Raw genomic sequence first — 25,548 nt, forward strand, 5'->3', positions numbered from 1 at the left:
AGAGTTGTGCTCATAAATCAAATACAGTGGTGAAAAAATGCCAATGTCAAAGCCATCAATTGTATTTCGTGTCTTTTGCTTTTCTTGTGCATTTCTTTAATGCTCTGTATAAGTATATTTAATTTGAAGGGAAATCATCTTTTTTTTCAGACTGCTCAGATTTTTTTTGCTCTTTCCTCTTTTTTTCTTCTTCCCTTGCCCTTAATCTTGCAATTATTACTGATCTGGGTTGAAATATATCATCTGATGTACATTCTTCTTTGCCTTGTACATTCTGTGTTTCTGGCTTTGTCTCTAGGGCTTTGGGACGTACCCTAGGTCCTCTGCCCAGTCTCAGCCTGAAACGCTTGGGGTTCCATAAAGCTACATCATCAGGGTAAGTGTCCAACTTTCTTTTCCGTGTTTCAGGAATTGGGTTCCTAAATAGAGGGGAATCTTCATATGGGCACTGTCTGAGATGTTCCATTTGTTGTTGTAGAGCAATCTGCTGCTGATGTGCTTGAATGGCATGTTCCCTATCACTTAGCTCTATATATTCATATATTCCCCTGGTTGTAGTAGAAGGATTCTGAGGGGCTGTGGCATTATTTTGAACATTGCACTGATTGGGTTGCATAATGTTACATTGCTGTTGACTAGAATTGTCTTTCTGGGCCACAGAAGAACTAATATTTGGATTTCTGGTTTCTGTTGCTGGTAATTGAATTCCAGCAATATTCCCAGTGTTAATGTTCTGCAGTTTAAATCCATCATCGATTCTCACCAAAGAGCTAGTACTTGGTATTGTGCTAGGATCTTTGGTGACAGTCATTACTGGTGAAACAAATGTCGGGCTAGTGACAGCGCTTGTGTTTGTTTCACTTTTTGATATTCCAAGAGCTTTGGCAACTGCATCCTGGAATAATTTGAAATCACTAATCTGCTGCCGCCTATATGGGCTGGGCTTTCTACCTTTGGTAGATTTCTTACAAGTTGGTCTGCTTGTGTTTGTGTCATTTTTATTAGGTGTATTGTCTTCCTCTTGCCTTTTCCTCTTTCCTGGCTGTTCCTCATTGGAAGAAACTCTTTTTCTCCCAGAGGAGCTGGTGCCTGGCATTGCCTCTGAACTGCTGGCCAGGCTTGTAGATGGCACAGGAGATGAGGCAACTTGTGTACCTGCTCTTGCAGTGCTGGTACTTGGCGTTGCCTCTGAATGGGAACGAGACCTTTTTCTCCCAGAGGAGCTGGTACTTGGCGTTGCCTCTGAACGGGAATGAGATCTTTTTCTCCCAGAGGAGCTGGTACTTGGCATTGCCTCTGAACTTCTGGCCAAGCTTGTAGATGGAACAGGAGATGAGGCAACTTGTGTACCTGCTCTTGCAGTGCTGGTACTTGGCGTTGCCTCTGAACGGGAAGGAGATCTTTTTCTCCCAGAGGAGCTGGTACTTGGAGTTGCCTTTGAACTGCTGGCAACTTGTGTCTCTGCTCCTGACGTGCCAGTAGCCGATGAGATTCCAAGGGCTCTGGCAATTGCATCCTGGAAGACTTTACTAGCTTGTGCCTCCTGCTCTCTAATGCATCTTCTCATCTCCCTATGTTTCCTATTTTGTCTTTTTCGTCTTTTTCTGGCACTATGGGCCCGAGAAGAACCTCTTTGTTCTCTGTTTAAGTCTGAGGTGCTACCCTTACCGTCACGATCTTTTCTGTAACGTTTCTTACTGTCAGTCTGGTCCTCAGGAGAATATGCTCTTTTCCTTTTGGAAGAGCTGGTCCTTGGACCTGCACTGGAATTGCTGGGCAAATTAGCACTGGATGATTGACCAGTCACAATGCCAGCATTGGCTCCAACTGGAGCTGCAACAGGATTAGTACCTGATGAAATGCCAAGGGCTCTTGCAATGGCATTCTGAAAAACAGTCATTGCTGTTTGTTCAAAACAATTTCTTTTCCCCAAAGGGGAACTAGTGTTTTTGTTTGGATCCATATCACCTGGATCCATAACTCAGGAAAATGGATGGTCACTGTGTACTTAGCACTGAGTACTAAGAGGTGACCGCATCCGTCGATGTCTAGATGTCAAATGACAGCTGTGAAGCCATAAACTCTGTTCTTATCTGATTAACTGATAAGGTTGTCATGGTAACAGAGTGTTACCATGACAACCTTAGCAGGGGTTAAGAGACCTCTGATTGGTTGTCATGGTAACAGAGGTGCTAATTAGCATAAATCTATGTGGGTGGTCTAACAGCAGTGAAACTTGACACCATGCAAAACCTCTGACCACTGATAAGGTTGTCATGGTAACAGAGGTGGTGTGATGCTAATTAGCATAAATCTACGTGGGTGGTCTAACAGCTGTGAAACTCAATAGTATAGCGATGGTTGATGACCACAAAATAATTAGTAAAAAATCATGATGACACTACAATTGTTACCATGACAACCTTACGATAGGTTAATAAAATTATGCAAAAACTGTGCTCACAGTCCCCAGTTTCACAGTTGTTTGGCCGCCCATACTGAGTTTATTTAATATTTGAATGGTTCTTAGTAGGCTTTCAGGGGAAGATTTATGTATAAGATTAGCGCTCATCCCATAATAATGTACTCACTCTCTATTCATTCCTATGGGAAGTCTATTTATTAGCGATGAGCAAAACAGTAAAACAAATTTTTTTTTACGTGCCAACAATTTTTTGTCGCTCCCTAAATTTTTCCATGCCAAATTTTGTAGCCTTTTTCGTGAAAAAAAACCCGCCAATAGGGAAACACGGAAATTCACCGCAAATCCATGCCTGGTGAATTATTTCCCCCATCAGTATTTATCAAATAGTAAACTCTAACTTTAATCATTGATAAATACAGTTCTAAAAATCCCATAGGAATGAATAGAGGGTGGGGGAATCTTTCTGTGGGGATTTCACACTGTGATAACTATGTCCCAAAGCCCTTAGCTTTCCTAATTATAAATAAACTCTGGATAAACCCCAGGTCCCAACCATTCTGGGTAATGGATCCCCTACCTGTATATATGAATTTTAACTGCTGCCATTCTCATACTTTTAATGTCAGGATCCCCAAACTTTGCAAAGTTTGTCAATGGGTGACAATGTTTCAAGTTTAGAAAAGTGGGTGGAGCCAACAACAGCCAATCAGATTTCATCCGTAGACTTCCATTGTTAAACTAATGCCGTTCCTTAAATATTAATAGCAGAGTCCCCAAACCTTGCAAGGTTAGAAAAAGTGGGTGGGGCCACTAACAGCCTATCATATTTCACCTATTGACTTTCAATGGGGAAAATGAACCTGCTGCCCTTCTCCCAGTATTAACCCCAGGGCCTTCACAGTGTGTCACTTGGGGACTGTAATTTTAGCTTTCAAAAAGCGGGCACACCCACTAACAACTACGTATTAATAGTAATGGACGGAGCCACCAAAAGCCAATCACATTTTTTTTAATTGATTTCAGTGGGGAAATTTTAACTGCTGCCATTCTCACATGTTTAATGCCAGGGTCCCCAAACTTTTAACAGTTTGTCGCTGGGGGACTAAGGTTAAAGCTTAGGAAAAGTGGGTGGAGCCACTAACTGCCAATCAAATTTTCTCACACTGTTTATGTCAGAGTGCCCAAAGTTTACTCAGTTTCGAAAAGTGGGTTGGGCCACTAACAGCCAATCAGATTTTATCTATTGAATTTCATTGGTTTAAATTTAAAATGCTGTCATTATCACACTATTTATGCCAGGGTGTCCAAAGTTGGTCACTAGGGTACTGCAGTTTTAGGTTTGAAAAAGTAAACAGAGTCACCAACAGCCAATCAGATTTCACCTATTGAATTTTATTGGTTTAAATTTAAAGGGGGTCCTTTTGACCCAAGGCCCACAGGATTGTACCTTCCTGTACAGACTGCAGCTTATCAGGAACCTCTGTTAAACTACACCACCTGAACAAAGCCAAGTGCAAGTGTTTTAATGGTGTAGGGGACTGTTAAATGATGCCCCTTTATCACAGGCAGTCCCCTAGTTATTTAGATGGCTATAGGGGGTTCTCTATACAATGGGGTGAGTAGGGTTACTGCCGGCCCTGTTTCCCCACTTTGGGTTTCTCCACTCATTGAGTTTGAAGTGCCGATCGCCATGTCAAAGCCCCGTGACGTCATAATCGCTGTGCAACAAATAATTGTCTCTCATTTTTTTTTGAAACATGACATTTATTTAAAGATTCACAATTTTTTGCTGAATCAAAATGGACAGATTCGCATAGCACTAGCCATTTGAGCACTGAAGACATCCCATTTGAGACATCCCGTTCAGTAAAGTATAGGTATGGGATCCCTTATCTGGAAACCCATTATCCAGAAAGTTCCGAATTACGGAAGGGCCATCTCCCCCCATAGACTCCATTATAAGCAAATAATTCTAATTTTAAAAAATGGTTTCCTTTTTCTCTGTAATAATAAAACAGTACCTGTACTTGATCCCAACTAAGATATAATTACCCCTTATTGGGGGCAGAACAGCCCTATTGGGTTTATTTAATGGTTAAATGATTCCCTTTTCTCTGTAATAATAAAACAGTACCTGTACTTGATCCCAACTAAGATATAATTACCCCTTATTGGGGGCAGAACAGCCCTATTGGGTTTATTTAATGGTTAGATGATTCCCTTTTCTCTGTAATAATAAAACAGTACCTGTACTTGATCCCAACTAAGATATAATTACCCCTTATTGGGGGCAGAACAGCCCTATTGGGTTTATTTAATGGTTAAATGATTCCCTTTTCTCTGTAATAATAAAACAATACCTGTACTTGATCCCAACTAAGATATAATTACCCCTTATTGGGGGCAGAACAGCCCTATTGGGTTTATTTAATGGTTAGATGATTCCCTTTTCTCTGTAATAATAAAACAGTACCTGTACTTGATCCCAACTAAGATATAATTACCCCTTATTGGGGGCAGAGCAGCCCTATTGGGTTTATTTCATGGTTAAATGATTCCCTTTTCTCTGTAATAATAAAACAGTACCTGTACTTGATCCCAACTAAGATATAATTAATCCTCATTGGAGGTAAAACAAGCCTATCAGGTTTATTTGTTATTTAAATTAATTTTAGCAGACTTAAGTTATAGAGATCCAAATTACAGAAAGATCCCTTATCTGGGAAACCTCAGGTCCCGAGCATTCTGGATAACAGGTCCTATACCTGTAGTACATGTGTTTTAAGCCATAGTGTGTGGGTATTTATTGCCTTGACATATTCATTCAATTTCTGAACCTAAAAATGTCGGCAGTAGTGATGAGCAAATCTGTCCCATTTTGCTGAAAAAGTCGCAACACTGCAGAAAAATCCATGAAATGGCGAAAAATTGGCAAAATGCGGGTAACTTTTTTGATGTATGCACCTTTTTTGACGTAACTGCAAATTTTTTGTGGCAAAAATTATGCAAAAACAATTCGTCAATGGTGAAATGCGGAATTTCGTTGCGAATCCAAACCTCATGCTCATCACTAGATCGGCAGGATTGAACTGATTGTTAATGGAAATAAATTATCAATCAGTTCAATCATTGCTTGCCTGTTTCTCGTCAAACAAGCCTGCAGTCGCAGTTTAACTTTGGCAGATGCCAGAGTTTGTGCTCCAACATCAAATCCACACAGACAAATACTCCTCACTGGCCATCCACAGGTATACTGATACTGCGTTTTCCTTCACTGACTATGGCAAATGTAACACGGGTACCCGGGAATGCAAAACAGGACAGACTAAAGTAAACCAACAAGGAAACACCTCTCAGTTTCACGAGTTTGGGTCACGTACACACTTCCACACAACGTTTCTCCCCAGAAACCTACATGATCCCTTTGTCCTACAGTATCCAAGCTCCACACTCCATGCCTTCTCCAAAGCCTCCAAGACCCCTGTCTCCTTACAGTGCCCAAACATCCCCATCTTTATACAGATCCTTTTCAATGGTGCTACCCTAATCCTACATATTTAAAACAATCACCACTGGAACTTTATCCCAATTAAGGACTCCTCATGGGGACCCAAGCTGTCATTACTAGCTAACTTGTCTAGCTCTCATTCCTAGAAATTGCTAGTGTCTCCTCTCTATCTATCCTAATAAGGTTTTGGGTAGCCACCTGGATCCAACTTAGTGACATTTGTCTCTCTGCATATCTTGTCAGGCCAAAGGAGAAAGTGCGTGGCTAATGCACTGCTTTATATAAGCTCTGCAACTTAATTTTTCAGGGTTCATTGAGGCCTAACATGGTGCAGAGAGACTGGCATATTGCTAATGTGGTGCCCTTATTCAAAAAGGCACCCCATTCTCACCAAAAAACTATAGGCCTGTTAGTCTGATATCAGTGGTAGGAAAGCTTTTGGAAGGGGTAGTATTCATTTGTGCCAGCATGGTTTTATGCGTAACAGATCTTGTCAATGCTGGAATGGCAGTTGATGTCATCTACTTGGACTTTAGTAAAGCCGTTGATACAGTTCTGCACAGAAAGTTCATGATAAAATTGAGGAATATTGGCCTAGAACATAATATTTGTGTTTGGACAGAGAACTGGCTGAAGGATAGATTACAAAGAGTTATGAGCGAATTTTTTTGCTATGCATGAATTGGCAGTGAAATTCCGCATTTCGCCATTTGCAGTTGTGTTAAATTCAAGACATTTGAGTTTTCGAACCATAATTCGAATTTGAGTTTGTTAAGACCAAAAAAACTTGAATCGAGAAAAAAAATCAAACCTGACCATTGATAAATCCCCCCTAAATGGTAGTGAGTTAGGGGGGATCTTTAATTGAGAAGGATCTGGGGATTTTTCTAAAGAACAAGTAGTGATGGGCGGAATGTTTTGCCAGGCATGGATTCGCAGTGAATTTCCGCGTTTCATTATTGGCAGATTGTTTCGAGAAACAGATGAAAAAATTTGCTGCGGAAAAATTCGCAGAACAAAAATTGTCGCCCACGTCAAAAGAATAGTTGCGGGCAACAAAATAATAGTCACGTGACAAAATAGCAGCCACGGGCGACAAAAGAATAGCCGCGGGCGAAATTTTTTTATACGTGCAACTTTTTCGCTGTTTCGCGACTTTTCTGCCGTTTTGTGAATCTTTTCAAAGATTCGCAAATTTTTCAGCGAAGTGAAACGGACAGATTCGCTCATCACTAATAACAACTTGTCTAATTCCAGGCAGTGTTACTCAGTAGCTACAAAAGCAAATCAGGGCAGGGATTTGCAGCAAATTTTGCCATTGGGGGATTATTTTCATGAAACGGGCGCAAAAGTTTGCAGTAGAAAAATTCCGTGTGCAACAATTTTTTGTTGCTCACTGAATTTTTCTGCTGCAAACTTTTTCATCCATTTTTCAGCAAAATTTTTTTTTTAGAAGCATGTCATTTTCCGCTTTTCACAAATGTTTCGCTGTTGCAGACAGATTCACTCATCTCTATTTATCATAAAACCTATGTATGCCCTACCCTGGCTTCTGTTACTCTTTTGGCTCTATCCTTTCTCGGCTATCAGATTCCCCTGTGTATGACCCAGCCTGGAGAATTTCAGAATAAAATAAAATAAGTAAAAGCAGTGTCTATTTTCAGTCACAATCCTCTCCTTTCCAGACTATATAAATGAGCTCATTGTGCATTTAAAAAGAGAAATTTCAGTCTTGATCACTTTCCACAGAGCTGTATTTCATGATTAGCAATACAGAAATATTGGTTCATTGGATGAATGGAAGGATATGAAATGAAGGTGAACAATTCAATAGAACAGTTGATGTCTTGTGAGCCTGATTGCTCTTTCACAGGGATCTGTAAGTACCAGGCTGCACAGGAGGGAACAAATGATTGAGAAGCTGCAGATTTAATAGGTATACACAGATATAAAATGTGCAGAAGACTTAAAATAGAGCCTAGAGTAGGGCTTTCTTTTTGCTTCAGCATTTGTAAAGCTCCTATTAGCTCATAATGACATACTAGATACATAAATAATGTTCATAAATTCAGCTCAACTCATATAAAGTGTTCAAAGAGTATCCAGATTATCCTGAATAATGTTCAGGCCTCCCTTCCACCATCCAATACTTTTGTGCCTATTGTTTGTGAATCTCTAATTACAAATGCTTATACTGAAGTCAGACCTGTCTTTTAACATATAATTTCAATATATTGGTTTGGTTACTTTTAATTAAATATGTGCATCTTACTGGATAAAGGATCATCCCAAGCAATGTTTTTGAATTAACTGAATGTATATTTACATGCAGACATTTCCCCACACAATGTTTCCCTTTATAATGGATGTTGCTTGTGTTTCCGAAATGACTATTTCTTTTCTCTGAATAAAACTTCAGCAGGAGGAGCATCAACTTCATTCTGCTTTCTGGACTGGGGGTCATATACAGGTCTGAAGAAGGGATTTCAACAAATTTTAGGACCATATTTTAGTAGGGACCCATTAAACAAGGTATGTTGTAAAGTAATCAGGTAATTACTCTGGATGGCAGTATTAGTGATGGGGTTGGTGGGTTCCTTCCTTTGCAGCTCAGAATGAAGCAGTAGAAGGATCAGGTAAGGGTCTCTGCGTTACACTTATGTTCTTTTAGTCACAGTGCAGGTTTGTTGGCTTCAAGCTGACTTACTTTACTTAGTCTGCTTTTCTTAATCAAAATCTGTCCAATTCCAGGGAACTGGTGTCCTGCAATGTTAACAATACTCTGTTCAGCCAGTAATGTATATTGGGATAGAGTCTCGCCTGGAAATGGCAGCCAGTTAGAATGTGTAGCACTGGGCTCTTTAGCGAGTGTTCTAGGGCTTGCTTTATATATTAAATAAACTGAATACGTATGTTAAAACATTTCAGTGGGTCTGGTGTTAATGTAACAAGTGCACAGGTTACACATCTCTTTGGTTCTGGTGTTGGTTAGTGAATCAACCAAACTGAATGTATGTGCTGAAACATTTCAGTGGGTCTGGGGCTGTGTAATGGAACAACTAAACCTGAATGTACAGGGCAAATCATTGCTGGTCCCGGCAATGGTTACTGTGACAACAAAACTGAATGTATCTGGTAAAACATTTGAGTGGTTCTGGGGCAGCTAATGTAACAGCCATACCTGAATGTACAGTACATGTTAAACATCGCTCTGGTTCTGGTACTGGTTAATGTTACAACTAAACCAAATGTATATGCTTAACATCTCAGTAGCTCAAATAGCTTAAAGCAATATCTAGTGCTTGTGGTTATGCTGTTATGGGTCATATTTGCTAATATAGCTTCCAGGTTTGTATGTAAGTATGTGTAATACACATCACGGATCCAGTGTCATGTTTGCTTTACACTCAATTCAGTGTGAGAAGCAGAGAGAGAGAATCTGCAAAAGTGTTGTGTTTAGTGCAATTATCATCCCAGAGTCTGTAACCTGCCCCCCTGCATGAAGATGTTTAATAACGTGTGCCTGGTTCTTCACAACCGTGTTACTTTTTGTAACTGGATAAAAAAAAGAATGATGAACTGAACCTCAGTATCCAGACTAAGACTGTTTTGCAGATGAGCCATGGTTTAGCCATATGGCAGGGCACTGAATTAGAGCCTAACCAATAAGGTTCTGTATAGTCAAAAATGCTAACAATCATTGTCTCTTAGTCTGGATACTGAGGGTCAGTTCATCATTCTTTTAGTCCAGTAGTAAATGTGCACATGGGTTTAAGCAACCATTTGTATATATTAATTAAGTATAGTTATCTGTGTAGGCCCTTGGGTTATACTGTAACTGTTGCATTTTAGGGCCTTGCTTTTAGGTAAGACTATAGCACAGGCTGTCCAGGTTTTTTCATGTACAATATGGGGCTGGTTAGCTTGTAACAGGGCTACCTGTAACTGGCAGACACCATTACTGTAAATGCCTGTACATGGCCTTTACTACAAGACGTAAGCATCTTCACACGGTTGTGATGAACCAGGTACACGTTATTAAACATCTTCATGCAGGGGAGCAGTCTCTGTAAACATTTGTTGACAGGATAACGTGTGGTACACATTCAACTGGCCATGATAAAAATCAATGGCTGTATTGCTCGCCAAGATATTGTACTCCCTTGTCTGTCCATTTATTGTTTTCAGTATTTCCCTACATAGTTATTTCCAGTTAGGCCCTAGTTGTCTGGCTGTCCAACAAGGTTTTCTCTAAGTGGGTGCTCTTGAATTCCTTTGCAGTGTTCTTGTTTAGAATCCTAAGTAGAGGGTGTATGTAAACTCTGTACTGGTGGTTCCCTCCTTAGCTAGTAGCTTTCTCCACATTATCTCTTGCATGGTGCATGGGGTTTTGGTACAGGAAGTACAGTGTTTTTTTATTTATTCTGTTGATTTCGGTGTTGGAGAGACACATTTATCCATGTTATGCAGATGCATATGTATTTGAAGGTGGGAATAGGATGGCTATCTGCAATAGTTCATACAGGTCTTGTACAGGTAGAATGTTAGTGACTGTATGTTTTCGTTCCCTGCTAAGTCTTCTCTTGCAGCTGCCCATTACTTAAGTTGTTTCCAGTAGTGATCCTTTAGTAGGAGCACATTTATTATAGGTGTGCTGTGTATACTTTATTATTGACTCTACTATCCTCTTTCAGTGAAGTTATTAGTTCTCTCCCTCTAGGTGAGAGTGCCAGGCTGGTTGTATACTCAGTGGCATTACTTTGGTGGGAAATTTGTCTCAAAAGTGACCTTTTCCTTACTCTGGCTATTTGCTCTATCAATTTCCACTGGTCGTGTCCTCTCTTTTATTTCCCTCCAGGTTTCTTCTGCAGCAATAGAGTTCTCAGGTTTGTACAAGGTGTTTGTTTCTAGGCTCCCCTGTGAAGGTTTGGGATTTAGCTGGGATAGTTTTACATTCTGGGATTCAGATTTCAGCAAAATCACACTAAGTATGATATAATTTTTCTTTATCTCGCTGTTTATTTAAGTCTATGGAGAAAAAATCTGTTACTGAATTAGGAGAAAAGTTTTTTCTCGTCCAATTGAATCTTGCCCACGAGTTTTCATGTGATAAACCATAAAATAAAGTTTTCTCATTGATTGAATCTGATTTGTTTTATCTCATAAAATAAAATGAAAAAGTCGTTGAGAAACGTTGGAAATGAATTAGGAGATAAGGTTTTGTTATCAGATTATGGGTCAGATTCAGTAAATAAGAACATGTTATTTTATGGTTGATTATGTCAAAACTCACTGGCAAGATTCAGTTCGAGGAGAAAAGCTTTTCTCCTAAATTAGTCCCAGTATTCTGCATAGACTTTGATAGAGTTTTTATGCTAGGAATGAATTAAAACAAACTTGTTATTTCAGTGTCAAATGGCTTAGACCATGTGTGCTCAGGGGAATATTTTATAATTAGACTGTATCAGGAGCTTACTGCTTATAATGGTCATTTCAAAATTTAAATGTGGTGGCCAGGTTTTTTATTTAAAGGGGTGGTTCACCTCTAAGTTATCTCATATGTTATAGAATGGCCAGTTCTAAGCAACTTTTCAATTGGCCTTCATTATTTATATGTAATAGTTTTTGAATTATTTGCTTTCTTCTTCCAACTCTTTGCAGTTTCTAAATGGGGGTCACTGACCCCGGCAGTCTAAATACTATACATCTGTGAGGCTACAGTTTCATTCTTATTATTACTTTTTGTAACTTTCTTTTCTATCCAGGCCCTCTTCTATTCATACCAATCTTTCATCCAAACCACTCCCTGGTTACTAAGGTAACTTGCACCCTAGCAACCGAATAGCTGCTGAAACTCCAGACTGGAGAGCTCCTGAACAGAAAATGAAATAACTGAAAAAAACTACATAGAATAAAAAAAGAACAATTGCAAATTGGCTCAGAATATCAATCTCTATATCATACTCAAAGGTTACTACCCCGTTAAGGATATATAAACCAAATTCCACAATAGAAAAGGAAAGTGTCAATACCACTTTAAGTGAGAATAACTGCATTGGTTAGCTCTTGAATTAAAACTACAAAATATATATAAATGTTGATGCTGCTGTTCATTTTTCAAGTTCACATGATTTTGATTTTTTTGACATAATTCACTATAGGAGCAGAATAATGAGCACACACTGACCAGTTATCACGGTTGGATAGTGAGTATAATGAATATACTGAATGTATCAATGAAAGCTACAGTCGGCCTTGCTGTTACTTGGATGTTAGTAGCAATAACCTGCAGTGCAATGATTAACCCCAATCTCCCTGCCTGCTCACTGAATGGGGGATATGAGGAAAGCTACCTGCAGGAAGGGGACATCATGCTTGGTATTCTTGTGGATATATTTGGTTTCTTGAAAAATGCCCAGGAAACCTTTGAAGAGCGCCCTAAGAACACTTTTTTAAGTTTTTCTAGGTGAGTATTGCCATTTTCAGGTTACTATTATTTGTAACATTAGTGTTTTAGTCCCTCCTCTCCTGCCAGGATTTCAAATGAGGCAGAACGAGAAGAGCTGTTTTGCTGCTGGATTTCAGTATATCTAGTAAAATACATACTTATATTGAATTGGACTCTTTACAGGAGAAGGAAAGGCAGTTTGGCATTTTCATGCCAATAGATTAGCCACATTAATGCAAGCTAGAATGCTATATTTATTCATCAGAAAGCTTAACCATACCTAAATAACCAGCCCTAGAAGCTGCCTCTGTTTGATTAAGTAAGATAGCAGCTGCCATTTTAGCTTGATCTCCGTAGATTCTGTGCTGCAGCTCTAGATACTGGTAGCTCAGATTACACAGAGTTGGGAGGAGGAGCAAATTCTTATGGGAGGGGGAGAAGGGAGAGGAAGAGGCAGAGAGAAGAGAACTGCGCAGACTCGTGCCATGCCCTGAAGAATTTCTCTGAGAACAGGAAGTCTGATACCAAATCCTGTGTTTCTTTTGAAAGAGGACTCAGTGCAGTCTTTCTGTGAGTGCTTATGGCTGTACTTGCATAGACCTACTTATATTACTTACTAAGCTTACTTAGTTTTTACCTTTCCATCCTTCTCATTTAACAAATTATGGTTTGGAAGCTGGAATATTCATGCCTCTTGTGTATTAAAACCATATATAATTTGTAGCTGCCCACATAACAAGGACGACAAAATTAAATTATAAAAATTAAATATGTAAAAACTGTAAATATTCTTTCTTACAATTTTGTAATTTTTTTTGTTCCAGTTCCTCCTTCCAGTATTATCGTCACTTTCTGGCTGCCATTTTTGCCATTGAGGAAATCAACCAGGACCAGAACCTTCTGCCTAATGTGACCTTGGGATTCCATATCCATGATTCCCGGGCCAATGAGAGAAAAGCCATTAGCAGTACATTTAGTATGCTGACAGGGAGCAGTGATTATGTGCCTAACTACAAGTGCACCCAGAACAGGATTCCCAGTGCATTCATAGGGCACCTACTGTCTTCTGTATCTAATGTCATGTATCAGATCACTAGCATCTATGGCTTTCCACAAGTATGCAAAATAATGATACATCTTTAGTGTTAGTATATTAAAAATCCCCTTCTCTTTACACATGTCAACCTTGAGGTACAGCAAATTCAAAGCCCCATTATTACCGTCCAGATCTACTGACAAGTTTTATACATTGGGGCTGTAGACTGGAAAGTCATGATATATGGTAAAATGTGGTTGGTCTTAACTAGATCTCTTTTCCCAGTTTGCTTTGCTACTGGCCCAATATATGTTTGGGTTTGCTGTGCTTGGATGCTGATGTGCCGCAGACACAACTGGATTTACACAGCGCCGGCTCTCAGACAGATGAGTACCACGGAGTAACTGAAATGGGGCTGGAAATAATGGACACGCTGCAGCAACAAATGCCAAGAATTGGGTCTACGGAACCCTTATTTATTTATTTTTTTAATAATTACTATTTTCTATTTTAAATAAACACATGTTTTTTGCTCATTGGTTACTAAAGAAATTACTCTTAATTTTGTCTGAAATATATAGGAACTTTAAAATGTTGACAATAGAAGTTAAATAGAAGACAAGTTTTGGAGCTATTCTCCATTTAACTACAATGTACATGAAGGTGGTGAAAAAACTTCTGATTATTAACCCCACCATGACTATTCATGGAACATAAAACTATTTCTGATTTAATAGGTTTAGCACACAAATATATGGCTCATTCATTTTAATGGCTGTAAACTATAAAAGGTACATTTTTGTTGAACAGGAAAACACTAACCACCAAATACAAAACTAAACACCAATGGCATTTTGTAAGAAATTGCCAACATGGGAACAATATATATATTTTTATAAATAACATCTTTAGCATAGTGGAAACGAACTTAACCGCTATAATTTTTTTCTTTTCCCTTTTCTACATCTTTATATGTCTGCTAATAATGTTTATGGTTTTACAACATAAAAAAAAGAAGAAACCTCAACCAAATTTCTTGATTAAATTCTTATAGCCCTATCTAATGTTGAATTGCCAGCCCACCAGGCTGTAGGAAAGGAAAACAAGTCTGCTGTTATAAGTGTATTAAGAAATATCTCCATCACCAGGTAGGTAATGTTGCCTGACAAATTTTAAAAATTGACAATGGCCAGTAACATTGGCTTTATCAACTAGGAGGTGTAAGAGTAACAGGAAATATGTATGCTTAATGTTATTTCCCATTACCAGGTAACAACTGTATAAAGGTCTTAAAAATATTCTTTTGTTTGCTGCCTGGTAACTGTGTTTTGGACACTACAGGTGACATTATGTATCCGGGTAGGTGACAAAGAGATGTAAGTGCTAGAGTACTAAAAAAGGGAAAATTATGCCCCATAGTGCCCAATGTTCAGGAAACAGCTGCTGGGCAACAGGCCGTCTTGCCTTTACCATTGTGCATCTGAATGAATTTAAGGTATAGATATGGGGCAGAAAGGGAGAGCTCATGTGGTTTCCCTCACTCAACCTTGAATTCAGGCACCAGAATGGATGCCCCTGTGTCTGCTGGAAGGACCTACTTCTTCAGCATCTACAACCCCAACTTGGCCAGTCTTTCTTCATAACTGAGACTTCCATACCCTTTACCAGCTTAGTTGCCCTTCTCTGGACCCTCTCTAACTCAATAATGTCCCGTTTGAGCACTGGAGACCAAAACTGAACAGCATATTCTAGATGGGGCCTTACCAGCGCTCTGTAAAGGGGAAGAATAACCCCCTCCTCCCGTGAATCTATACCCCTTTTAATACAGCTCAAAACCTTGTTTGCCCTTGCAGCTGCTTCCTGGCATTACTTGCTACAGCCAAGTTTATTATCTACAAGGACTCCAAGGTCCTTCTCCATTATGGATTTGCCTAGTGCAGTCCCATTAAGAGATAAGTGGCTTGCAAATATTTATATACCTATATATATAGGTGCATGACCTTTAATTTATCAACATTGTTGGTATGTGTCTAAGGGTGTGTGCTGGGGCTCACTTGGCAGGGTTAAACTTAATGGACTTTGGTCTTTTTTTAACCCAACCTAACTGTGTAACTATCCAACTATGTTAACTTTTCCACTAGCATTTAAAAAAAATAAAATAAAAAAAATTTGCAAAACATTTTGGAAACATTGTGGGAAAAATTGAATATTGATAAATTAACCCCTTAGTATGCTGCAGATGGATACAGTCCAATAAATGATGTAGTTTGTATTCCTTTTTGTCTGTTAGGATTCTCCTAAATGATGAATGATTCCAAATGGTTGACAGCAGTGTTGAGGGTTGGGCCCCTGTTTTACCAAAGTTACAAGAGTAACCTATCTGGCTTAGTCTAATGGTAAACGTTTGAAATTGTTTATAATTCTTTGTTGTTAATTAGAAATCCATATGTCAGCCACTTGCTTAACTATTTCCCATCATTTAAGTTGGTACCCTAAAACTAATAATCTGTTCCATTGTTCTCATAAAAATAGCTATTGGAATTGTTTGACTGCTATGTTTTCTTTTGAAATTCTGTAGGACTAAAGAAGTAGCCTGAGACAACTGCCTTGTGACTGCAGAAGAGCAGATTTATCACAGGCGGCTAATAACCATGTGTGCCAAAGGCCTAAAGGAGAGTCTGTTATATAGTATATTAGGGCAAATGCTGACACTATGGGAAACAAGTTTTTGGACCCAAACTAGTCAGTTGTCTCACATAGCAAAGTCCTTTCCATGCCTGAAAAGGGAGTGGAATACACCTTCAAACCAAATTGTTACTTTAGTATCCTCTGGGTTCCTCAAAAGAATTCCTATGCTAAGTAGCATTTAAGTTAGTGAAATATATGCCAAAAATATCAGCAAACATTCTGTGTGTGAAAGTAACTATATAAAAAAGAAGCAAAGTAGAAAAAGAATAAAAGATGAAGTGGCTATCATGCATACTTCTGCAAATACTATTGTCTATTGTATAGTACACATGTTAAAATAGAGACCTAGTACAAGATATAGACGGGCAAAACCACTTTTCTTTTCAGATAACCGGCACACCACATCTCAGTGTCCTCCCTGTCCTTCAAATACGTTTCATGCTACTTAGCATAGTAGAATATGCACCCCCCCAATGAGTACTGAAGTATGGAAGCATACATAAGGAAAGAGACAGCACTTGACTCAAGTATTGCCCAGACAAACAGACTTTATAAAAAGGACAGCAAAGAAAGACCACCTGGTCCACATTTCATCCTTTGTAATACATGAGTGAAGCTCACACTCAATTTTGTTTGCTTTACCAGCTCTGGGCCCATCATTTACTATTACATTTATTTATATATTTTTTGAGGACAACAGAGTTGAAACTCTAAACAGGGAAAGCCTCTTTAAAGTCATAAGAATGGACAAAAACTGGAGAGCTAAACTGAATGAAAAATAATGTAACACTATGCACGTAGGACAAAAACATAAAGACAGCAACAAGAGATCCTCTGCACTCACCCATTATCAATACTGTATATATAGGACATTTAGACATTCGGCGCATTAAGCTACTAAGAAATGCCCTCCCCTTTAAGCAAAACAGGGATTGTTTGTCCATATATTGCAATACACTTCAAGCTGGCCAACTGCGTCAAAGTCATCCCTTCTGGCCAGTCCTAAACTTACTTATGCGATTCATTATGAATTCTACTGCTTCAATATACATTTAGCAAAGGGACTGAGTTTTACCTGCAACTTACTTGCTTTCAAGGTTAAAACCCCCAAATGGCTGCCCTTTTATTGGCTCCACTGGGATCACCCGACTGTAGCTGGGAAGGGTGGGAGCTACAACATGGAGCTGGCCACTGCTCCTGTATAAACTATAACAAAAAAGGGAAAGTTGTTTCCAACCACTAAATTTGAAACCATTAGGCGGGGGTGCAATGAGGTTGTGACCACAAAATACATATAGACAGCAACAAGTGCCCTCTGCACTCACCCATTATCAATATATATAGGACATAACCTCTGTAACTGAAATTCATCAGATCTGTCACCATCATCCTCATCATTAATGTTAAATAAATATGAATCATTTTATTGATGTTGCTTGAGTTCCATTAAAATATTGGGATTCCAGTATAGTGTTATTCTTTTTCCATTACATCAATAGGGACTTTGACATTGTGAAAGACAGAAACAATTTGAATTTTGTTAAATATTTACTTCTAGAATTAATGTAGACTGATGAAATGTTCAAAGTAGTTAATACTACAACTTTTTGTTATAGAAACAAAACAGATTCCCATGTTGTCAATTTCTTCCAAACCTGCCCCAAAAGCTACTTAGATAGATAGGGGCTGGAGAAGGCCCTGATCCCATTAGATCAACATTCCCAAAAATATTTGCTGATCCCTACTGATAGTGAATTAAGGGACAAACAGAAAAGGCAGGCAGGGGTGTTTGTAATTTTAGTATGCCCCTTAATGGAATAATTAAGAAGAGTAGTAATGTGGTTTAACCGTGACCCTTCTTATCTAACAGAAATGAAAGTGCAACTCATTCCTAGGCTTGACTTTTTGTCAATAAAGGGCCAGATTCCAATTAATCAGAAAATGTTATTTCATGGTTTATTATATAAATACTTATAGGTGGGATTCAATTCTCCTAATTCTGTTCCAGTTTTCCAATAGACTCAGATTTTCATGTGATAAAGAACGCGATAAGTTTTTCTCATTAAATAGCATTTGGAAAAAATCTGTAATTAAATTAGGAAATAAGCTTTTCTCATGAAATTGAATTTTACCCTAAGGGGCAGATTTACTAATCCACGAACGGACCGAAAGCGTCCGAACGCGTTTTTTCATAATGATCGGTATTTTTGCGACTTTTTCTTCGCTGTCGCAACTTTTCCGTATGTTCTGCGACTTTTCCGTCGGTGTCGCAACTTTTTCTTATATGTTCTGCAACTTTTTCGTCGCCATCGCGAAAAAATCGGATTGGTTTTTCTGCCGTTTACAATGGCTCAATATGAAAAAATGATAAAATAGTCACGCAAAATACGATGAAGTTGCGGCGTCAACAAAAAGTCGCGACAAATACAAACAAGTCGCAACGGCGACGAAAAAACGGCGAAATTTTCGTTTCCAATCCGAATTTTTCCATTTCGGGATTCGGTTTCGTGGATTAGTAAATCTCCCCCTTAGTGTGCAGTTAGTACGTCTTATTAAACTTATTTGATAATTGAAATTACATTGCAGTGAATATTAGACCCGACATTCACTCTTCATTTTATGATGTTCTACGTCTTTCAAAAAAATTTGAGAAAACAGCCGGCACGGGTCTTCAAGAAGCGGAATTGACTTATCGAATTGGACTATTTTTAACAACGTTATATTTCCCCCTTTTTGGGGTATGTTAAATGTTCACCACGTGATTAAGGGCACTATAAATTAATTTTTAACATAGTGGTGTGTATGTCTGATGAAGGGGCCCACCCCTGAAACATCAATAATTTGAAATAAAGATGCAGGGTTAATCCCGCTGCTTAAAGACCCATTGTGCCGGCTGTTTTCTCAAATTTTCTTGATTACAAAGGGGTGCTGTCCCCTGTCATACTTGGAGAGGCCAGGAGTGCTGGTAATTTCTTCTACGTTCTACATCTTTCTCCATGTTTTGTTAGAATCTTACTTTAATGAGCTGGGAAGGAATTTTACAATATGCGTCTACCTTAATATATAAGCCACTCTATTAAATGGCTGTAATTGTTTATCATCTATAACCATCAACAGCAGTGCTGTCAAAAAACTCTTGTGGTGTAAGGGAAATCCCTTACATTATAAAACAATAACAACACCACAAGAGTTGGAGTTTTGGGAAGATGGCATTTTAAAACTCAAATCCAACCCATGGAGTTTGAATAGGATGTCCCAGATATAGATATTTGTGATAACTGAGAACAACAAATAATACTGAGAATAACAATTCAAATAGCATACATTAATCACAGGTTTACTAATAATGTGGAGCTGATTAGTATTAACATATTAGCAAAAAAAGGCAAAATAATATGCATATCTGGCATCTCAGTAAGATCAAATATTTCATTATCAGGCAATTAGTGTGGAGGGGCAGTAAGGAAGAGGTAAACCACCTTTTTATCATTTTTACCCAGGTGAGTTATGGGGCTATAGATGCCTCATTTGGTGACAGAATCCGCTTCCCATTATTCTATCGAACAGTGCCAAGTGAAACTGCCCAGTACCAAGTAATCATCCAGCTTTTTAAGACATTTAAATGGAACTGGGTAGGGATGATATCCTCTGATGATGAGACGCACCAGAAAGCCAGTGAAGAGATGCAGAATGAGATTAAAAAGAATGGAATCTGTGTAGCTTTTCTTCTTCGAATTGGTGGAAAGGACGTTAGAAATTATCATCGTGCTTTGGAAAAAATAAGACAGTCAAATGCCAGTGCTATCCTATTTTATAGCAGCTTGGACATTGTTATGGAATTTCTTTTCGATGTGACTTTGAAAAACTCATCAGTTCATGCGGTGTGGATAATGCTGTCTCCTCTGTCATCAGGTTCAGGAAGACTATATATTGATGCAATTAATGGATCCCTTGTTTTACTTTTTCATCATGAAAACATACCAGGTCTAAAAGACTTTCTTTACAAGGCGAATCCTTTAGGGTTTCCAAAAGATCCATTTACTGCTGCAGTTTGGTTACGGCTGTTTGATTGCTACTTTGAACAAGCTTCTCCTAAGCCATCATCCAACTTCTACCATATATGTAATGCCAATTATACACTAAAGGAATATGAGAATTTTGGGTACGATGTGAATAACTTCAGAGTAACTTATAGTATGTACATTGCTGTATATTCTGTGGCACATTCCCTTCATGCTATGTATACTGGTAAAGCCAATGGCACAAATACTTTTTATTCTGATAAAGTAACAGATGGCTTGACACCAACAGAGGTAAGAAGTTGCTTATGAATATTTTTGCATTTTTTTATTCCAATAAAATTGATTAGAAGATTTAAAGACAATGGACCAGATTCATTTTTTATGAGAAAATTCTATTTTATAGTTTTATCATGTAAAAACTTATGGACCAGATTTTATTCATGGAGAAAAAAAGTTTCCCCTAATTCAGTTCCAGTTTTCCCATGAACTTCAAAAGAGTTTTTATCTAATAAACAATGAGAATGAGCTTTTCTTATTGGACTGAATCTGGTTTGGCTTTAGGGGCTCCAGGGTCCTTGGTTACTCCAATGGGCGGGCACAGGGGTTATTCAAAACTATCCCCATCTCCTAATTTTGTCATATTTGGCGGTGAGAGTTGAGAGCTAGTGATAAGCAAATCTGTCACATTTTGGTTTGCTGAGAAATTAGTGAAAAGGCGAAAAAATTTGCAAATGCGACTTCTTTGTCCCATGCAACTTTTTTTGGCGCAACATTTTTTTGATGCGCAACAAAGTTTTCGCATCATTTTAGGTTTTGTGTATTATTTTTGATCATTTTTTTTCAATATCCACAAACGCCAAAGGCTTGAATACCATCACTAAACAATATTTGAAACTTAAAGCCAATAAAGCATTCAAATAAGATATCAGGCGAGCTAAAATAGAGATAGAAAGGGGTATTGCAAAGTAAAAAGGAATCCAAAATTATTTTTTAAATATGTAAATTATTAAAAAAAAATAGCAAGAAGGGGTGCAGGGGTCAGCTGGTTGATGAAACGTCGAAAAAGTAGAAATTCTGAACTGAATTCTGAGCAGACCCAAGAACATTTTTACTGGATAAACCACTTCTAAAGAGCAATCAATCTGCCCAGGCTTTAATCAACCAAATACTTACAGAAACCCACCTATCCATTGCAAGTGGAAAACACCCACTCCTCCTACCTTACGCAAATTAAAAGAAGGGCGAACAATAATATGATGTTTGAATGTCATGTTGCATGTTTGTATGTTCCATTGGCTTAATGTAAACTGAAAAAAAAAATACAAAAATATATATAATGAGAGTATACATTGAAATGATAAAAATAAATGTCAATGAACAATTAAATTAACTCAAACACTTTTATGCATTAAACTATGATATTGTATGTATGTATGTATGTATGTATGTATGTATGTATAACTTTATTTATAAAGCGCCACAAGGGTACGCAGCACTGTACAATCTTACAATATACAGAATTACACACAGGGAGGACAAGTGTTATAATAAATACAATAAATAAGTATAAATACACAGGGAGTAAGTGCCATTTGGTATGAGACACAGTAGGAAGGGGGTCCCTGCCCCGTAGAGCTTACAATCTAAGTGGTCGGGTAACATACAGGCACAAACTGGAAGGTAAGAGTGCATCAGGTATGGGCATTGGTCCTTAAGCGCAGGACTGGGCAAAATAATGTTTTAGTGCTCAAGAAGGTAACAGTTGAGTTTTATCTTAAAGAGAGTGGGTGATATTAATCTTTAGGGTACTGATACTAATAGTACATAAAAAAGTTCATAGGATGCACAGAAGCCAATGCAGCAAATACTTTAGAAGTGGACTGGGTATCTCAGAAGATTTACAATCTATTACAAGGCATGACTTTTCTTACACATTGGGATGCAAATGCACTGTTAGCTCACCTTGAGCAGTTTAATTGGAGGGCAGTATAGTGCCAGTATGCCACAGGGCACCAAGGGCCGTCTTTAACCATTTAAACCTTTTAAAAATGTACACTGACCCATAATTTCTAGAATAATGCATTCTTTCAGCATTACTATTTTGTATTGTAGTTAAACCAGCACCTCAAGAAAATCCATTTCAGAACAAACCCTGGGAATGAAATTTTCTTTAATGAGAAAGGAGAAGTTCTGGGGAATTTTGATATAATGAACTACAATGTTTTCCAAGATGTAACAGGGACTGCAACACATGTTGGGGCCTTCATTTCATCTCAGTCTCCAGGACTCACCATTGACAAAAAGGCCATCCTATGGGCTCCTCACTTTAATGGGGTACTGTATACATTTATATGGGATATGATAGGGATATAAATAACATAGACTTTGTAATATATTGGGCAAAAGAAGCATTAATAAATGTTTAAGATAGAGGGGGTTGTAGGGAGTGTGTGTGTGTTTGTATTCAAAATAGATGGAAACCTATACCGGCAATCTAATATATATGCAATATAGGAAATGTTGGAGGCTAATGACATACAGAAGTAGGACAATATGAAGGATCTATGATAAGGACACAGTTTAAATACATTTGCCAAGGGGTTGCATGTTAAGGGCAATATCACATGGAAAGATTTGTTGCCTTTGGTAAATCTGTTCTGCCGTGGGTGACAGAAAATGCCTTTGCCTAATATTTGGATCACCACAAGTAACATGTATTACTCACAGGGATCAGACTTGATCATGGGAAATTACCTTCTTTTGCATTTTCCCACAGTTAAACTGGGTCACAGCGAGTTTTACTAGCAGCAACCGAAATGTTAGGCAATGGCCGGGCAATTGTGGGAAGTGTTTGTGTCATTACTCCAGTTGTTTCTTAGAAAAACAATAGGAATAAAGTATAGCTGAGCGGCAAAACATCAAATCCATCAACACCTCTGCTACTGATCCTGTAAGGAGTGGTTTCACCTAGAAACTAAAAAAAAAAAGATTTTTCACCCTGTGCCTTAAGGAACAGTCTTTCTATTCTATTTATTTGAACCTGTACTCGCCTGTTTCTGTGCAGTTTGCTGAAACAAACAGAGTATAGCAAAATATAACGAGCCTGAAGATTATCAACACCCTAGGCAAACCAGTAAGCTGGCACTTGTATGTGTAGTATATTATACTGCTAAATCAGTAACTATTGCCGGCAGCAGTCAACTCTATTCCAGTTCAATTAAATTCATTTGTTTCTCTTTCTGCCTCTTCCATCGAGGAGTGTGGCTAGATAAACAGATATGGATAGATAGATCGATAGATAGATAGATAGATAGATAGAGATAGATAGATGATTGATAGATAGATAGATAGATGATTGATAGATAGATAGATAGATAGATAGATAGATAGATAGATAGATGATAGATAGATAGATAGATAGATAGATAGATGTTTGATAGATTGATAGATAGATAGATAGATAGATGATAGATAGATAGATAGATGATAGATTGATAGATAGATAGATAGATAGATGATAGATAGATAGATAGATAGATAGATAGAGGAGTACACTGTTAATCTGTATGATATTAAGGGTTATGGTTTTAAAACATGAAAACAGAAAATAAAAGTTTCAATAAAATATATTAATTAAATCTTTAGATTCCTACCTCAAATTGCAGTGCCAGCTGCCAGCCAGGCTATAGGAAAGCTTTTGCGGAAGGAAAACAAATTTGCTGTTATGAGTGTGTCCAGTGCTCAGAAGGAGAAATATCCCCATCGCCGGGTAGGTAATGGTGACTGGATATTGTGTTAGAAAGGAGCAATGGCTAGCAAAGCCCAATATAAATGATAAAGATTTGTATATATCTGCTGTACTGACCAGGACGTGTAAGAATCCATTAATGCTTCCAACTTTTATCCAGAAACTTTGATCTATAACTGGCTTTTGGGTCTTGCCTTGTTTTCAGCACTGGCTTTACCATTTTCCATAGCGTAGGTATTCCATAATTTTCACATCCAAGTCACACATAAGTAAAAGAAGAGGTACAGGGGAGAAGGGGAAACCCTATGAGTCCCCCTGTTCATTTCCATGAATACAGTGTTGCTGAATACAGGCAGTGCTACAGTATATGTTGGGGGATGTGCAGGGCCTTGTGCTCCATTGCTGCTCCTGTGGGTGCTATTGGACCTTGGCCTGCCAATGGTAACTGCCCCTTAAGTCTCCAATAGGGAACTGTAAGATTCTTTATGACTTTTTGCTGATGGGTAAGTGTCAGTTGAGGGGCTTGATGGGGAAAACTACATGTGACATTCCCTGAGTGCCAAGTGTGGTTTGGGGAGCACTGCATTGCTGATGCCTATTGCTAGTTATAGTCAGGGCTAATTTACTCACATGCAGTCATATCATATCCCATTCCATTCATTGTGAAAATAACATTGTAACAAGTACACCAACTTATGACTTTTAGAAAGATTTTAAAAATAACAGGTTGGACATCTGTATTGTTTGCTAACACATCATTATGACCATTTCTGTTTTTTTCAGATATGGAAAATTGTATAAGATGTCCTGAAGACCAATGGTCCAATGAGAGGAGAGATAAATGCATCATTAGACTTGTTGAGTTCCTTTCTTACAAGGAGCCTCTTGGTGTGGCCCTAACCACCACTGCTCTAGTTCTGTCTTTTTGCTCAGCTGCAGTTTTTTGCCTCTTTTTAAAATACAAGAAGAGCCCCATTGTGAAAGCCAATAACCAGGAGCTCAGTTACATTCTTCTTCTTTCCCTCATGCTATCCTTTCTTTGTTCCTTACTATTTATTAGAAGGCCTACAAAGGTCACCTGTTTGTTGAGACAAGCTGTGTTTGGGATCATCTTTGCTATTTGTATTTCTTCCATCTTGGGGAAAACCATTACTGTTATTATTGCCTTCACTGCCACTAGACCTGGAAGCCGGCTCAGGAACTATGTTGGTACCCGGGTCCCTAAATATATTCTTCTACTATGTACACTTCCTGAGGTTTTCATCTGTGCACTTTGGCTCATAATCCCCCCCCCATTCCCTGACTATGACACTCACTCTGCAACAGGAAAAATCATTTTGCAGTGCAATGAGGGATCACCTAGTGCATTCTACATAATGGTTGGTTACATTGCCTTGTTGGCTTTTGTGAGTTTCTTTGTTGCTTATCTTGCCCGTAAATTACCAGACATATTTAATGAAGCACAATACATAACCTTCAGCATGTTGCTGTTCTGCAGTGTATGGATCTCCTTCATCCTGGCCTATGTGAGCACCACAGGCAAATATTTAGCAGCGGTGGAGATATTTGCCATCCTTGTTTCCAGTGCAGGACTTCTTGGCCTTATATTTATCCCTAAGTGCTATATTATATTTTTTAAAACACCAGTAAGCACTAGAGCTCATTTAATATAG

The 25,548-nt window shown here is 38.3% G+C and overlaps 2 protein-coding genes across 2 annotated transcripts; both read left to right on the forward strand.

The window, feature by feature from the left end:
• Positions 1-11,937: 11,937 nt before the first annotated feature.
• On the forward strand, positions 11,938-13,931 carry LOC116406594 (vomeronasal type-2 receptor 26-like). The gene is made up of 2 exons (XM_031890941.1): positions 11,938-12,399; positions 13,206-13,931. Exons 1-2 carry the CDS (start codon positions 12,149-12,151, stop codon positions 13,522-13,524), a joined length of 570 nt encoding a protein of 189 aa, XP_031746801.1. The 5' UTR covers positions 11,938-12,148; the 3' UTR covers positions 13,525-13,931.
• A 2,661-nt stretch (positions 13,932-16,592) lies between these two features.
• Positions 16,593-25,548, forward strand: LOC116406817 (vomeronasal type-2 receptor 26-like). The gene is made up of 6 exons (XM_031891731.1): positions 16,593-16,704; positions 18,692-18,843; positions 19,606-20,418; positions 22,240-22,461; positions 23,773-23,896; positions 24,659-25,548. Exons 1-6 carry the CDS (start codon positions 16,593-16,595, stop codon positions 25,546-25,548), a joined length of 2,313 nt encoding a protein of 770 aa, XP_031747591.1.

Source organism: Xenopus tropicalis, chromosome 8, assembly GCF_000004195.4.
Source record: "Xenopus tropicalis strain Nigerian chromosome 8, UCB_Xtro_10.0, whole genome shotgun sequence".
In the NCBI taxonomy this organism is placed as follows: Eukaryota; Metazoa; Chordata; class Amphibia; order Anura; family Pipidae; genus Xenopus; species Xenopus tropicalis.

Excerpts from the sequence above, each read along its gene's own strand:
- LOC116406594 (XM_031890941.1), top strand. The coding sequence starts at position 12,149 with ATGAATATACTGAATGTATCAATGAAAGCTACAGTCGGCCTTGCTGTT. Across the intron at positions 12,400-13,205 it reads ACTTTTTTAAGTTTTTCTAG|TTCCTCCTTCCAGTATTATC; the intron begins GTGAGTATTGCC and ends TTTTTGTTCCAG.
- LOC116406817 (XM_031891731.1), top strand. The coding sequence starts at position 16,593 with ATGGAAGCATACATAAGGAAAGAGACAGCACTTGACTCAAGTATTGCC. Across the intron at positions 18,844-19,605 it reads TATATTTCCCCCTTTTTGGG|GTGAGTTATGGGGCTATAGA; the intron begins GTATGTTAAATG and ends ATTTTTACCCAG. Across the intron at positions 22,462-23,772 it reads GGGCTCCTCACTTTAATGGG|ATTCCTACCTCAAATTGCAG; the intron begins GTACTGTATACA and ends TTAAATCTTTAG.